Source organism: Merops nubicus, unplaced genomic scaffold (genome assembly GCF_000691845.1).
Source record: "Merops nubicus isolate BGI_N331 unplaced genomic scaffold, ASM69184v1 scaffold18979, whole genome shotgun sequence".
Taxonomy (NCBI): domain Eukaryota; kingdom Metazoa; phylum Chordata; class Aves; order Coraciiformes; family Meropidae; genus Merops; species Merops nubicus.
The window spans coordinates 2,460-19,480 of NW_008630422.1; the positions used below are offsets into that span (position 1 = coordinate 2,460).

The window sequence follows — 17,021 nt, forward strand, 5'->3', positions numbered from 1 at the left end:
GAAAAGTGGATGGAGTAGAAGTTACTTTGCATTGGACTTCAAGAGCAGTGAAAGAGTATGTCCACACAGTAGTCATGGCAGCTGAGCTCCTAAAAGCTGATTTAATTAGTAGCTGTAATGATGATTTGGGCAGTCAGGCAATCATTAACTCTTCACTAAAGCCTCTGATGAGGTGGTGGGTCAGTGTAGGGCTGAGGTCAAGACACTCTTGAAGATATGGATGATTGCCCAGCCTGTCACGAGGCAACGACAGTATAGCAAGTCTGCAGCACAGAGAAGTCCTGTCTTAGGAGGACTCTCATCTTCTCTCTTTGCTTTGTCTTTCAGAAATGTAGGTGGCAGCTGCTGCCTTTGAAGGACTCGCACCCATCTGACCCTGCGCAGTGCCTCCGACTGCGACCATGATCTTCTGCATGCTGCTGTTGGCCTCACTGCCTGAGCCATCTGGCACCGAAGTCAACCCTGGTAGGCAGCTTCCAGGCTGGGGGAGGGCTCTGATCCCCCTTTCATGTGCTCATTCTCAGCCTTTCTTTGCCCCTCATGGTGAATGTGTATGAATTTAACAAGTGCTTGTAAATGTGATCGCTGATGTGGTTTGTGAACGTCCTCTGGACTGAGACAGCCTTCCTTGGCAGCTCTGCTGGAGTGGGACACCTCTCCTGACAGTCCCAGGAGGGCTCAAGCACATGGATATACCCCATTCTCTGTCCACCCAGAGGTTCTGTGCTCTCAGCAGCCGTGTTTTGAGCTTTGATTGTTATCCCTTCATCACTTTGACCGTGTGGCCTGCAGAACAAACCTGGCTCTGGATGGGCTCAGAGATATGTGCTTGCTGTGGAAAGCAAATCACCAGTTAGCAAAGTATCAGCCACAGCTCTGCAGCCAACAGGAGGGGTTCTGGAGAGAGAGGTGTGGAAGGAAAGGTGGAAAACACCACCTGGCACAAAGCTAGGGTGGAGACAGGGATATGAGCCTGTGAGGCCCTGTGGAGGGGATGACCTCTTACCCGACAGCATTTGGCAAGTTATAATCATGATGGAGATAAGTAAGATAATGGTCTGGGATATATTGCAAAAATCCCCATAATGAGGTGGTTTGAGCTGGAGACAGTCTGTGAAATATGAACCTAATCCTCTCCCAGCTTGGCTGAAGGTGTGATGAGGCAGCAGTGCTACCCTGAGGGCCTTCCCTTGCTCTGCTGGGCCTGACTCTGTCTGGTTGGAGCCCTCTGACTGTGTCTGGCTGTGACCCTGCTCTGGCCCGTGGATCTTTGCAGAGGTTTGGGGTTGCACTGCAGGTGAGGCCCGTGGGGGAGCTCAGCAGGCTCTCCTGGGCTCCCTGTCACACGGCCAGTCCCCGTGCTGTACCCCCCTACATGTCCAACTTGAGCTGGGGTTGCCACCTGGTTCTGATGGTTAAAACCTAGTGGAAGAAGAGGGAGGGCAGCAGCTAGAGCATCAGTCACACACAGATTCCTTTCATTGGTGTCAGGCACAGAATTTGGCACAAAGGTGCAGGAATATCTCCCCCCAACACCAACAGCCCCTGGTGCCTGGGGTGGGCTCTGAGCACAGCGCAGATTCCTCTCGGTGGTGTTAGGCACAGGATTTGGCACAACTGAGGGTGCAGGAATATCTCCCCCCAACACCAACAGCCCCTGGTGCCTGGGGTGGGCTCTGAGCACAGTGCTGTGCTCCCACCCTCTTGCAGTATCCTTCTCCACCAAGAAACAAGCCTATAGCTTTGCTCACACTTCTCAGCTCTGCCTCTGAGTTCCTGAAGCAGCTTTGTGCCTCTGCCCCAGGGGGCTGTGCCCTGTTGTCCCCAGCCCAACTCCAGCACACCCATAGCCCAGCTGATGCTCCTCGGCTGTGGTGCCCACAGGCTCCATTCATCATCTTCTCCTGGCCTGCTCCAGGAGAGGTCTGAAGCACCTCCTGCATTGTCTTCTCAACCAAAGGGGCTGCTTTGTGGATGATTCAGATTGATGTAGGAAGGGTCCCATGGAGTCCTCCTGGCCAGCATTAGCTGTTTGGGTTCCCTAAGAGAGGGGAGCTGTGACCCTTTTCTGAGCATCGCGTCCTGTCTGCCTGGTGGGTGACTGTGTCCCTGAGTGTGTAGTAAAGGGTCAGGGCTAGCTAGGCAAGTGTCCTGGTGGCATCTAAACACAACCCAAGGATGATTTTGCTCGAGAGGATGTGTGTGTTGGTGAGAGCCTCATGCTTCTTGTTTTGGCAAGAGCCACGGCCACCTGTAGAGTGCCTCCCTCAGTGCCAGGGACACTCAGGCTTCCATCTGCCAGCCCAGGGTTTGGGAGCGAGGGAATTTTGTTAAGGATTGCCATAAATCCCCCAGAGTCTTTCCCAGCTAGCAAGGTGTCTGTCTGGCATTGCTGTGGGGTGTGCACTTGACCTTTAAATAAGGTGTGACCAGACAGAACTCCACTGCAGAAACACAGAAACCCTTTCTGCTTTCAGATGATGACCTCACCCTTTTGGAAGACATTCAGGTATTTACCCATAGTTCAGCAACACACAAGCTTTCCAGCAATAGATCAGATTGTACTGGTCTGTGGTGGGACAGGTAAGAGTGAAGACAGTCAGGGCTAGCTGGGTTTCCTAAACTTTTCTGCATCAGAGCAGGGTTAGAGCTCTGGGCTTGCTTTCAGCAGCCACAATCATCATGCTCGATCCCAGCCAGACACCAGCTGCCTCCCAGTGAATTCTTCTGTAAACAAGCCTCTTAAGAAACCTCAGACATCTGAATGAATGTTCTGGGTGAGAGCAGAGGCCCATCCAGCTCAGTGTCCTGCCTCCAGAGGGGCAGACACACAGCACTGCTTGACCCTGGGTATGGGCTCAGCTCCCTGCAGGCTGCTGCTTAGGAGCTGCCTGAGCTAGCACTTGTTTATTTGTCTGTGGTAGCTGTGGGTTTGTCTAGCTGATTTCTGAACCTCTGTGAACCTTTGACACTCAGTGTTTAATGGATTAGGGATGTATAGGTTGATTTTGAAGTGTTACCTGATCTTTTGATGCTGCCTGGTTCTGGTATTTTGAGAGACAGTGGGTAATAGTTGAGGATATAAATGATCCTGGTCATGCTTCACAGCTCTTTTGTTATGATGAGGCTGCTGATCTTTGCTTTTGCATCATCTCTGTTGCCTTCTCTGCCTTTTGATGGCAAAGGCAGGAGTAAGAGCTCTGCTCCTTATCTGTCTGGCCTCTGACAGTGAGTACAGACAGTGGTGTGATGGTGTTTTCTAGTTTGTTTTGTATGTGTGCCCATGCTTCCTTTTTCTGTATTAAATAATCCAGTATCATCATTGAAACATTGTCATCTCCTTTAGAAAAGTCCTTTTCCTGTTTTTTTTTTTTCTGAGACTTGCCATCAACTATGTTTTTGTCCTTTTAATTGTTTCCTGATTTAATCCTGTATAATTTTCTTTTTAATCTATTGATGTCAGTGTTGACCAAAATAGCTTGCTTGCCTGTTTTGAATACTGAGCCTTAATGAACACATTAAGATTTTGAGCTTTCTGAAACATCTCCAATATTCCAAGACATGTTTAAATATTTGTGTCAGGAGGGAGAGCTTGGCCAGCTTGGATTGGGGAGCTACATCTGCACTGTCTTGGGTGTACTGAGCTTGTAGTGCCCCGTGGCTTGAGCTAGTTGTGTCTGTACTCCCTGGAGGCACCAAGCTGGAGTCTTTTGATGCCTGGAGAGAAATGCTTGAGGCTGGAGGCAGGGAGCAGACCAGGATGGGGTGGTCTGGTGTGGATGGTCAGGGGCTCATGCTCCAGTGTCAGCTCTAACCTGCAGATGTTTCCATAAGCTGCTCTAGTCAGCTGTCCTAGAAGCTGTTTAACTTCCCTCTGCACTGGTGAAAGTGATACTTGTGCCTGTTTGAATGCAAGTCAAGCATCCCGTTTATTCCAGAAGGAGAAGAAAAATCTTTAACAAATGCTTCCCTTTTCCATCACATCATTATTGATAAATGATTTTCCACTCTAAAATACGTCTCTGCAACCATTAACACTAGCAGGGGTTTGGATTTCATGCTGTTAAAATTTCTCTGTGAAGTTTTTGCCTTGCCAGGACTCTTCTGAATGATACTGTGAGTGTATTTCACGATTTATAATTTCAGTTGATGGTAATTAGGAAGTATTTCATCCTTTTAATTGCCATTCTCTATTCTATCATTACCACGTTTATTCCTCAGGCATGACAGTTTTTTAATTAAACTTCTCTTGTGATTTAGAATGGGTACTGATCCTTTTTTCCCTCTCCTTGCTTGTGTTCCCATTTTCAGCTATATGCCGTTACCCTTTGGGGATGCACGAGGGAACGATACGAGATGAGGACATCACTGCTTCCAGCCAGTGGTACGACTCCACAGGACCCCAGTATGCACGGTGGGTTCATCTCTGGCAAAAAAAAAGTCATTTTTCCTTCTAGATATCCAGTATGGAGTTAAGGAAGAAGTTCCCTCACCCTTAAAGAAACCTGTGTGCTTAGCTTGGTCCCTGCGTCCATATTAAATCTATTTAGTGCTCAGTGGAAGACCAAGAGGCAGTGGGCATGGCTGTCATACAGGAAATTCTGATTCAGGATAAAAAAAATATCCCTTCCCATGAGAATGAAGTGTTGCAACAGGTACCCAGAGAGGTGGTGATGTCTCAGTGTTTGGGGATTTTCAGGACTTGGTTGTATTAAGGCCTTGAGCAACTCACTGTTGCTTTGGAGTCAGCCTTGCTGTGAGCAGGAGGTTGGACTAGAGACTTCCAGAGGTTGCTTCCAACCCTCATCTTCCTATAGTTCTGTGATTAAATTTCTAATGGATTTGTGACTTACAGGTCAGCTAGTGACAGTGCCCCTGGGATTCTTGTGGAGTACTTTAAATCATAGGAAATCATTTATGAGGATGAACTTTTCAACACTTTCCTGTTGAGGAAATGGGCTGTGTCCACTTTGACTCAAAACCCTGGAAACTGCAGAGATAAGGAGATGGTAAAGGCAGCCAGAGGATTTTCTTTCACTGTCAAGCAGTCCTTCTCATGAGCCTGGCTTTTTTTTTTTGGCATTTGGTTCCTCTCAAAGCTGACGATTTGCAAAACATCTACAAATGTCAGTTCCCTTAGAATTGCTTGTAGTGATGATATCAAACATTCACACAGGTTTGGTGCAAGGCAGATGAATTTCAAGTTAGTGTATATTTTTATGATGAATTTAGGCAGTCCAGAATCATAAAATTCTCCCAGGGCTTGATTATTTTTGCTTAGTCTGCAGTAGAGCAAAGATGCTGTGTCATGGGTTTTAATGGAGGCTGAACAAGCCTGTGGGACTGAAAGCCTGGAGACTTATTTTGTACTGAGGTATGGCTTATCTCCAGTTCTGCAGATACCTCAGGCATCACCATCTGTTACCAGCATCTCTCTGCTGGCACAGCTGGATGTCCACAGGGTGGAGACATGAAGGCACCCTCTAGCTGACTTCATTTTATTAGGGGTCACAGATGTCCTCTGCAGATGTCTGTCCCAGGTCACTTCACAGTCACCCTTCCTGCCTTTCTTAGAACTTCTTTTACTTGCCACTTCACTGTAAGGAAGTCTTACACAAACAACAAACCTGAGACAAAAAACCTTCTCTAGCCTGTGCTTTGACCTTCCATGTTTCCTTCTGAGTGCTGCCTGCCTTGACCTGTGGGGCTTGGCTCTTGGTGATCCTGGCAGGTAGAGGTGGGATGGCTGTCTGGAAGCCAAGCCCTCTGAAAGGCAAGGGCCCTTCAGGGCCTTGCTGTGCATTAGGAAATCCCTGTGCTAAAACACCCACAGGGGCTCTTTGTCTCTGGATAGATTTTTCATGTGGCAAGCTCACCACCCTGTGGCTTGCACAGCTGAGCCTGCAGGAGCCCAGGTGAGGCAGCTCCTCCTCCAGTGGCCCCAGCTGCTGTTTGCTGCAGCACTCTGCTCCCCAGGCAATCCATCTGCCTCCAAGGGTGAGAGGTTTAGTCTCTGTGGCCAGTACCACGATGTTCAGGTTGGAAGCAGACACTCTCACATCATACTCTTAGCAGTGTCCTGCACAAGGAGCTCTTCAGAATGAAGGAAATGTGGAAAATGCGTTGAGATAACCCAGGATAATTTGGAGATCATAGGTTTGGGTTGGAATACCCCTTTCAAGGTCATCTAGTCCAACTCTCCTGCAGCCAACAGGGACATCTGCATCAGAGCCCCAGCCAACCTCACCTGGAAAGGTTCCAGGGATGGGGTATTGCCCACCTCTCTGGGCAGCCTGGGCTCACCACCCTCAGAGTCAAAAATTTCTTCCTTCTCTCTACTTTAAATCTCCCTGATTTAGTTTAAAACCATCACCCCTTGTCCTGTTGTAACAGGCCCTGCTAAAAGGTCTGTCCCCAGCTTTCTTGTAGGTCCCTCTAAGTACTGAAAGGCTGCAGGAAGGTCTCCCAGTGGGCAGAGTTTTTCTTTCTAAAATGTATTTTAAAGATAGCTTCTCTTTGTGCTTTTTAGAGCTGTAGGAGGTGGTTGAGCAGAGGTTCAGGCCTTACAGCCTGAGGTTTAGGAGGAGTGTTCACATTACCAGCAAGGTGTTAAAAAGCATGCAGTGTGCAGTTACCTACTGAGTAGCCTAGTTGCTTCTGATCAACATGGAAATGTGTGTCTGGGAAAGAGAAATGACTTCTAACAGTTAACAGAAGACACCTAAACTGGGGGAGTTGTTCTGGAAAGGACAGAACTGGCTCCAGGACTCTGTCTCAGTCGACCATCCCCAGGAAGGGGCGAGGTAGCTCTCCTAGTCTCATAGACCTTTATTTTAACATGTGTGGTTCTCCCCTCAGGTTACAGAGGGAAGAGGGGGACGGAGCCTGGTGCCCAGCTGGCTTGTTGCAACCAGAAGACGTGCAGTTCCTCCAGATTGACCTGCACAAGCTCTTTTTCATCACCCTGATAGGCACTCAGGGCCGACACGCCCGTGCCACGGGGAAGGAGTTTGCCCGCGCCTACCGCCTCGACTACAGCCGCAACGGGGAGCGCTGGATCTCCTGGAGGGATCGCCAGGGCAGGAAGGTGAGGGGCTGGCAGGGGCTGAGCTGGGGGCATGCAGGAGTCAGGCCACAGAGAACCAGGCTGTGGAAAGCTTCCCTTCTGTGTACTGCTTGGAGCGTACACAGCGTCACGTCTTGGAGCGGGACTTGATCCCGACTCTTCTCTCGGGCGTTCGGGGTCTTCTGCGTGAGGCCTGTGTTGCATAGAGAGTTTGGGTTGAAGGGGCCTCTAAAGGTCACCTAGTCCAACCCCCCTGCAGGAAGCAGGGACATCTCTAACTAGGTCAGGCTGCTCAGAGCCTCATCAAGCCTGACCTTGGAGGTCCCATCCCTGGAGACATTCACCACCTCTCTGGGTAACCTATTCCAGTGATCTGTCATCCTCATGTTAAGAGCTTTTTCCTACTGTCTAACTCAAATTTACCCTTTTCTGGCTTAAAGCCATTACCCCTTGTCCTGTCACTACAGACCCTTGTGAATTAGACCCTCCCCTGCTTTCTTAGGAGCCTTTCAGGTACTGCTAGGTCCTGATAAGATCTCTGTGGAGCCTTCTCTTCTCCAGGATGAACAAACCCATCTCTCTCAGCCTGTCCTCACAGGAGAGGTGCTCCAGCCCTCTGATCATTTTTGTGACTTTCTTTTGTGTTTCCTGTGATGTTGGACTGTTATGCCCCTGACCTGCTCCCCCAAATCCCAGCCTTTGCCATGACTGAAAACTGGCTCTTCATTCCCTTTCTGTCCATGCTCAAAACATGTGAATGTCCCTCCACCAGCCAGACACTTGACTCTAAATGGGAAGCTGCAGATCAGATGCCTGCTTTGTGATTACAGGCAGGGAGGGGTGGCAGGGAATGGAGATTAGTTTCTAGATGTCTGATAGTAGTGTTCATTGTAAGGAGTGATGAGGAGGAAGGACTTGAGAGGTAGGAAATGCACTGAACACACACTAGAGAAGGATTCCCTGCTCACCACCATTTGTCTCCTGCTATCTCCAGACCTGAGCACCCAGCTCAGCAGTGGTGGTGCTCTGGTCATGTTCATAAGCCTCTATCAAACTTCCCCTGGGAAGAATTCCCTTCTGTCATCTGCAGCTCATCCAATCCCTGGGCTTCAGGTTGGCTTCTGGAGTCTGAACACCTAAAGCAGACTAGGAAGGTACTGGGTGTGGTGACATTTTCGTGCACTGGGGTGCTTTGAAGTCTGTGGGGTCTGTGTTGCAGTATTAGGTAACAGCTTCTAGCTCATTAGTGAAGTATTTCCTCACTCAGACCTTTGAGCTTTTTGGCCATTGCCATTCCTGTTGTACAGGTACCATGTCCACCTGTTCTGTGTCACAAGAGACCAAAAAGTTTTCCCTCCTGGTGTCCTTAGAGAAGATCCTTCTGCTTCTGCTATTCTGGATGTACACAGTGAGATGAAATTCTGCCATTTCAGCTCCTCTGAAAATTGGCTTTCCATAAAACATTTTTCAAAATGTGTCACCAGGAGGGAACATTTCCTGTTAGTGAATCCATATTTCAGAAGCATTGCTGTCTGGTCATAGAATTTGATCAAAATGTCCTGTAGCATCATTCAGACCTCAGAATGAGGTGCAGATGGAGCTGGAAAATCCTAATCTACTTATTTGTATACATTAGGACAACCTCTTCCAGTCCTGCAGTTGATAGATGCCCTGCCACTGGTATTTCAGAGTGTGAGTGACTGTGTGAGCCTGTCTTGGCACAGAGCTCTGTCCAAGGGGATCACACAAATGGCTGCAGCCAAAAAACCCCAAACAAGCTCCTTCACTGTGATGCTTAGTTTCAGACATGGACATGTAGCACATGTTGCTCCTCACCAGGGGAAGTCACCTCCAGCTTTAATTTTCTCAGTAAAGGCAGAGGGTCAGTTTGATGTCCTCTTGTCTGACACCAGTTGAGGGTGGTTCCCTTCACTGGCACTAATGTTGCATGACTTGATGCTGTTAAGTCCTGGTCCCTCATCATCTTCTGGTTGTCAGCTGCCTACAGCTGGTTCCCAGCAGCACCACTTCATTCCTGTTGTTGAGAGCATGGGTAGTGGCTGGGGCTAGAAACTGATGCTGAGTTTGTTCTACACACATCTGCTTCACTTCGGGGTGCTTGGACCTGAGGAACTGTGTGCTCAATAGCAGCAACCCCACCTTGTGGAGGTGCTGTGCAAAGTGCATCGTGGCTTTTGCTTCTCTCAGAAGATGTCTGTACAGACAAAAATGTCAGCTCTTCCACTCTGGGGCTGCTGCAAAGGTACCTTTTTCTGAGGGGATATGGCTGAAGCTCTCTTACTCTGTCCATTTAGGACTTTTTGGCTCATCTGCCACCTGAGAGATTCCCTGACAAAGGGTCAGCTCCAGAGGATCTGTCCAACTTGTGTTGATGATGTGGGATATTCTGCCATATGCTGTCTCCTCTTGGGTTTTATTTCTTCTCAGCAAAGTCTTGTGGAGCCAGCCTAGGTGGCTTCCAGGTCTCCTGTCTTGGGTTAATTGCTGTCACTTGCTTCCTGAAGACAAGGAGTTACTAGTGTCCCTACTCCACTGGAAGGAGTCATGGGTGTTTCTTCTAGGAAGAGGGGTATTAAGAGGCTGCAGATTAAAAGCCTGTTGAGGGACTGAAGAGGCTGAGGGAGTTGAGCTCCCTTGCTGGCTTGCTTGCTCTTTTCTTTGGTCTGTTCCTGGGACTGTGCCCCTTTGCAGAGCTGCCCAGCCAGGTGCAGGAGCCTGCTTCACAGCTATCCTGGTGCAGACCAGTAGGCCACCAGATGTGTCTGGCTGTTCTTCAGGGACATGCAGTCCTCTGAGTGGTTTCTTTATGATACAATGAGCTCTTTCACTTCTCAATAGACTCCCCAGCCACACTGACTCTCTGGAGAGCTTCCTTGCTGCTGTGAGGAGCAAGCCACCGTTCTGCTCCCTTGTTAGCCTCCCTCATCTTTTAAATTGCTTGTGCATTAACAATTACAATCTGCATGGTCTTTTGAGTAACTTCAGCCTCTGATTCATCCTTCCCACCTGTAGCATCTTTAAACAGGATTCCTCACACTTGTCATTCAGGCTTTTGACATCAGAAGTGTTCTTAATTTTTCCGTAGGTCCAAAACCTTTAAAAAACAAAAAAAATCTCTTGGGCTCTTTGTGTCTGCTGCTGGGGGATTGACAGCTTCACCTGTTTCCATACACTGACTGCCAAAATAACTAGTGGATTGTTCCCAGACCCATAGTGAGGCTGAGGGGAAGGGGAGGGAGAAAGTCCTCGCCCGATGAGACATCACTCCAGCAGGCTGGGATGGCTGTGGCAGTGCTGAACACTTTGGTTCAGGACATCTGACCTTCATCCCCCAAACACTGCAGCACTCTGGAGTCTTGTTGGCTTGTAGAGAAAGTACATCAGGACCCTCCACCAGGTCACTAGGATGAGAGCAAGTGCTCAGTTACCTCTTGCTAGAATGCACATGGAGACTCTCCTGGAGGAGATGTTCCATCCTGGTAGCTGGAGCTCTCTGCAATGTGCAGTCTACACCTACATTCATCTCCCACCTGCCCTTCTCCTCTCCCTTGGAGTAGTGCCCAGTGTGGGTCTGCAGTGGGCAGGAGGTGAAATGGCAGCACCTCCACCCTGTAAGCCACAGACCAGGCAGGAGGAGAGGAGCAGCAGCAAACAATCCTCTGCAGATCCTGCCTGGGAAAGCAGCCCAGTCTCAGGTGCCAGGGTGCACATACACCACTGTACAAAGGGACAGCAGGAGAGGGGGAAGCTGCTGGTAAGGATCTCCCTTCTCCAGGTGATCCAGGGCAACATCGACACGTACGACGTGGTCCTGAAAGATCTGCGGCCCCCCATCATCGCACGCTTCATCCGGGTGATCCCCGTGACAGAGATGCCCATGACTGTCTGTATGAGGGTGGAGCTCTATGGCTGTGTCTGGTATGGTGAGTAGCAATCCCCCTGCCCCTCACTGGGAGTTAGCCCGTGCACACCACTGACTGGGACTCACCCACGTGTGCAGAGGGAATCCCAGCCCCACAGAACTGCTGCTGGTGGTCCTTGTCATAAACAAAAGGGTCATGTGGAGAGAGGGAGGATGGAAGGCAGCTGCTGCTGTGTTTCTGAGGTATATGGCCTTCTCTTTTTAGATGGTTTGGCATCCTATAGCATCCCTGAAGGAGGGACAGTGGCAGCTCCTGGCTCCCCCATCGCTTATCTGAACGACTCGACCTACGATGGCTTCCAGGAGCGCAGGTGGGAGAAGTCATCCTGTCCTCTCTGTCACTCTGCGAATGATCTCTTCTTTCCTGCTTGCCCTGTCGCTAGTATCTTGTATCCCAAATGCTGCTTTGAGACCTCCAGACCTGTGGTGTAGCCTCCTAGTTCTCCAAAGCACCATGGCTTTGTTATTCCAGGCCCTTTGATGGGTTGTTAATTGCTCTGCTGAAGGAGGGTGTGGGCTCAGGATGCATCAGGTTTCTTTCCCCCAGCTGACAAAGGCTGGCAGGAAAGTATTTTTTTTTTTATATTGGGAGTTGTTGTTGCTTCTCTTGAAAAAGAAGAGTGTGTCCTTACACAGCTACAGACTGTCTTTGTTCATGGTTTCCACTTTTACATGATGTGATGACACAGTCCTGATGTGTCTGATTTCCTTAGAGCCCTCATCACTCTGGGTCTCTAATTATGACCAGATTCATTGCACTGATTTGCCTGTTGGTTCAGGTATAGCTGCTGCTGATACTGCAGATCATAAGGCACTGCTACTCTCCTGTTGCCCCACGGTGGAGGGGGAGATCTGGCTGGACCTTCTACCTGTGCAGTCCCAGGGTCCCTGGAGCAGATGAAGGTCCTTCCCCTCTTCATCACCTTTGCTTCTGCAGTTTGGTAACTGAAATGCATTCTCTAGCAGACTGCATCTTAAACTGTTGCAGGAGGTCTCAAGGGGTAACTGGGCATCCGAGAGTGCGCCACACCTGAACTCTAGGCCTGCACTTGATACCTGGGAGATCCTGGACAGATTTGAGATATTGTTTTTGAAAACAAAGCTCTGATGGACTTGAAACAACTTGGAAAACTGCATCACCCCCTGTGAGAAGCTCCAAGTCAGCAGAGGCACCACTGCCAATGTGGTATGAGAGGAAGGTGGCTGGTTACTCACTGTAAAGATTTCTTGGGTATGATGCTTTTCCAATTTGGAGTCAAAAAGCCTAAAATAACTGGATTTTGACAGCTTGTTACAAGGTCTGTTAGTTTTTCCCATCACTGAGATCAGTTAGGTAGGGTGGCATCTTATTGAGGTGTCTCTGGTTTACCCAATAGCTGACCCTTGTGGAAGGAGAGCTCATTAAGAGTCAGTATCTGAAATGCTGAATAACTGGCTGAACTTCCAGACATTTAGTGTCACCATGTTCTTTGCTGTAAGTACAGATTTGTGTGTTTCAACAGCTTGAAACCTCACACAGACCTGGGTTTGGGCATCCTCTTGAGGCAGCGTGTCCCTGCCTGGGCAGGAATGTGCTGAGAAATTGCTCTGACAGTCTCTCTTCAGTGACCTGGTGTCAACAATTGACTTAAGGTGCTGTTGTTATATGTCCTGTTCCAGTTGTCATGAACTTCCTGAAAAGTCTTATTGTGGCCTACAGTTTTTTTTATGCTTAGAGGTGATTTTTGAATACTTGTTTTCAGTCATGCTGGAGGTTAAAGTAATGGGGTGGAAAGTACATTCTTCATGCTTGTAAGTGTTAAAACATACTGGGTAACAACTTTCTATGCTAATACCTGATGTTTTCAAGCTGTGTTGATATAGTAGGGATTGGATATTTAAATAAAAAACCCCAAACCAAACAGTTTATGTGCAGAAAGAGGTTGGTGTTGCCCTTAGCTGTCCAACACTGGCTTAGGAGACTGGGTCTGCTGGGGAGTGTCAGGGAGCTACAGGTGTAGGCACAAAACCCAACATGCTGAGCAAGGACTCTTTCAACCTACTTAACCTCTAGGTCATGTGCCCAGCTGGCCTGGGAGCAGGAGTCAGCCTCTTCCCCTGTTAGTCCTGTTCTGGTGTTCAGAGGTGTGCACACCTGAGCAAATCCCCATGACAGGAGACCTCAGCTGGCATGGACTTAAAAGAACTTCTGTGTATGTAGCAGCAGCAGCCCAGCCTTGGGTTCCAGACTGCCTAGAGGCAGCTGGATGAAATGGGTCCAAGGGGCAAGTTCAGTCTCTAACACAGCTCAACTCTTTGCAGTGTCCCTGCTGTAGGAGCAGGGACATGCCAGGGATGGCTCCCAGAAGGCAGGTGGGTCAGGAGGGTACCACATCTGACACCACCTACTCTAGGCCAGGGCTGGATAACTCTACAGTGGGCTCTGGGGTGGGAAGTGGACTGAGGCAGGGTCCTGGGTGAAGAGTCTGATCAGCCTTGGAAGTGGAGCTGATAACACCCTCTGGAGCAGTGCCAGAAGTGATCCCTAGAAGGGGCTGTGGCTGGGTGAGCTGCTCATGGTCTCACTGCTCTTTCTCCTGCTTTTCTGTGCCTGCCTGCAAAACGTTCCCCACTGTTCCCCCAGGACAGGAGGGAGCAGTGTTCCTCCCATGCAGCTCCATGGTGGAATGCTGCAATTAAAGCTCTGCTTGGAGAGCATACAGTGTCATTTTCTGTGGCCTCAGCTTTCGTTCTCAAGAGGCTCTGCTCATAGCTTGGCTTTGCTGGCAGTGCTTGATACCAGGGCAAAACTGTCAGCCTTTCCCAAGCAGGAAAAGGCTTTTAAAAGCCCAGCCCAAACAAAATAAAGATGTTGTGCAAGAACAGGGAATGAGTTCTTGTCCAGGATGGGTTAAGAGTAAATAAACTACTGCTTTCCTGGTACCATTTGAAGGACCCATGTGCTTTCACATTTGAGGTCTCCTGGCTGGTGTTCTGCCTAACTGTTGGTTCCTCCTTGCTAGGCACTTGTATGGTGGCCTGGGCCAGCTGACTGATGGTGTGCTGGGACTGGACGACTTCACCCAGAGCCACCAGTACCGTGTGTGGCCTGGCTATGACTACGTTGGCTGGAAGAATGAGAGCTTCAGCACGGGCTCTGTGGAAATGGAGTTCCAGTTTGACCGGCCGCGGAACTTCACCTCCATGAAGGTAGTCGGCGTTGGGGCAGGATTTGGGTCTGGCTGCTTCCAGATTACCCCTTTGGGTTCTCTTCCCAAAGCAGGGTACAAGGTGCCTGACAGTGGAGCAAGCCCACTGTAGGCTGAGTTAGAGCAGGAGATGTCCTAAGCTTGCCAATGTAGAAAGGTTGAATCTGAGGAGCACTTGCCTCTCCAGAGTTCATGCTCTCAGTATTTGGCTTAAAGGAATAAAAAGCAGACACCTGAATCAGTGGTTAGGCAGCTGAGATGGATTTAGGATGCAGGCTTCTCACTAAGGACTGCCTGACCTTGAGGTGGAGGAATGTGGCTGTGCTTCCTTTTTGACCAAAAATTTCTCTGGATGCCTCAGTCTGTGCTTGTACTGTGGTAAATTACTTAAACACTCAGGGAAAGGATGAGCTGAACTTTTGAGTCTTGTAGTAAACAGCAGGATCTTTTAAAAAGGATTGGTGGCTTTCCTTGTAGAGATTTCAAATGAAGGAGAACCCACCACATCCTTAAGTAAATTGTTTTGGTGGTTACTTACCCCGGTTTTATTTTGTCTATTTTTAACATGCAACCATTGGCCCTTTGCCTGCTTTTGCTGGCAAAAATAAGAGTCCTGCCTTCTCAGAGACTTTCCTGCTTCTACACTGTGATTAAGCCACTCTCTTAATCTTTGCTTCAGTAAACTAAGTTGGCTGAACTTCTCAATGCCTTCCCTGTGAGACCCAGGGTCATTTTTGTAGCTATCTTCCAGTCCTTCCTTTCTTTGCCAGTATTCTTCTGGAGGTATAGAAACTGGAACTGGATGCAAGCTTTTAATCAAACTGCATAGAAGGATGGTACCAATTTCCTGCTTTTGGATGAGTCTTCTTTGTTTATGAATCTTGTGAGCCTGTTAGTCCTCTTAGCCAACAGATAAGGAGCCAGTGTTAAGACTTTGCTGTCATGCTGAAAGTCAGTTCAAAGTTATTGGTGTCCAAGATAAAAGTCCAGTGTGGAAAGCATCACTTGTATTTTATTCCCAATTTCACGACCCCAAAATGTGGCAATCCTGAAAACTTCAGATTATTTTAGAGAACTTGGATTTATTTTTTCCCCATTTTGATTTATTGCTAGTGATTCTGCTGTCTTTGAGGCCACCAAAAAGGTAGCCAATAACCTTGAGTTAGGAAGATTCTTTTTGTCAGAAAAACTGCTAAGGAGGAATTTGTGCCTTAAAATTTGTAAGACTTACTAACTGACAATTTTTAATCAAATAGGTCTCATTCATGAGTTCATGCTATGCTAATTGGAGTCAGATGTTACGACGAGTAAATCAAACATCTTACAAAAGTCTGTCATGTAAACACAGCCATCCTGATCAACCCACACAGAAGCTCATAAAAACAAGCTACTTCATCTGGTATTTCATTATAAAGCTGTATTGATTAGCATAAATTATTCTTAATTATTTGTTGAATGTTGCCTGTTTCAGCCTTGCATTTATTTTCTACAGGCTAGGTGGGCTGTAAGTACTTTTTTTGTATCTTCATACCTGTTAGTTATCCCAGGGTTCTGAACCTCCCCAGTATCCAAGAAACTGTTAAAAAATAAACATTAGCAAATATTGCAAATTAATTTTACATTTTGTAAAATTGGACTTTATTAGGTGGTGTTGGAATAGAAAGTGTCTCTGAAGCAGCCCAAGATGTGGACATGTCCAACTCCTGTCCAAATATGGCCCAGATTGTGCATTGGAGGCATCAGGCTTTCCTGCCTTGTTCTGGATGACTATTTCTCCTTATTGAATAACATTGTCTAAGCTTCATCTGTTCCTAATTATATGCAAATACCCTTCTTTTGTCTTCTCACTGCTCATCAGGCCTGTCATCCTCATTACTGCTTCACTGCTATTCACTGCAAGGCCTCACAGAGGCCAAGCAATTAATAGGGTTCAAAGCTGCACTTTGCTTAGGAACTGTTGTTGTCACAGTTGCTAATACTCCACAGTCATTAGGAAGTAATTCTGAGTCTCCAGGGAGGGTTGGACCACCATGGCTATGAAAATGAGGTGGGCTGAGGGACACTGAAGACTTTAAGGGTCATCTTATTCCTTCTGGTTCCTGGCCACAGTGCCAAGATGCTGTGGTCCAGATCTTCAGGACTGTGTGGCAGAACTTCAGCCAGGGTGGTTGTTGGTTTAAAAAGGTGCTGAGTGATTTGTGTGGAATAAAGGACAGTGGAACAGTGTTAATGGGTCCTTCCCAGCCCTGTCCCTCTGCTGAGCCTCCTTCCATGGGAGTATGCCAGGTGGTGATGGGGTCTGCAGGGCCACAACCTAGGGGGATGGAGATGTTACTTTTATGCTGGAGCTTCGTGGTTTGGATGCAGCCCAAGAGCAGGAAGGGAGAAAGTTGCTACCTGCTCTTGGGAGGGCAAAACAAAGCTCCCAAATAGAGGTGTAAGGTCAGCCTGAAAGCAGTCTGTGAACTGCCCAGTCTGGGAGCAGACTCTGGGGAGCTGTAACTCGGAGATGAGGGGCTCCCTTTGTTTAGGTGAGATGGTTGCTGGGCAGCCCAGTGACTCCAGTTTAAATTCCAGTATCACTGGTTAAATTGGTGGTGCCACTGCAGCAGGGAGAACCCGGTGATGAGCCAGCAGGAGAGGCTGGTGGATAAAGGCCTACCTAGTGGTTTTCTTATAACTTGGATCTTTGGTTGCCTTCAAGGTGCAACCACAGCAGAAGAGCTGCTGTATGCCAGGGGAATATCTCCCTGACCTTGGACCATTTCTTTTGGGTTTTTTTGAAGATATTAGCTTAGGCTGCAGATGCTGAACGCTTTCTAAA

At 48.3% G+C, this 17,021-nt stretch overlaps 1 protein-coding gene across 1 annotated transcript; it reads left to right on the forward strand.

Moving 5' to 3' along the window:
* Positions 1 to 314: 314 nt before the first annotated feature.
* On the forward strand, positions 315 to 14,198 carry LOC103779663 (discoidin domain-containing receptor 2-like; the record flags this gene model as incomplete). The annotated part of the gene is made up of 6 exons (XM_008947307.1): positions 315 to 465; positions 4,312 to 4,414; positions 6,859 to 7,087; positions 10,863 to 11,010; positions 11,215 to 11,320; positions 14,012 to 14,198. Coding segments are annotated over exons 1-6 (837 nt in total), but the record flags the coding sequence as incomplete, so codon positions are not given.
* Between the last annotated feature and the right edge of the window lie 2,823 nt (positions 14,199 to 17,021).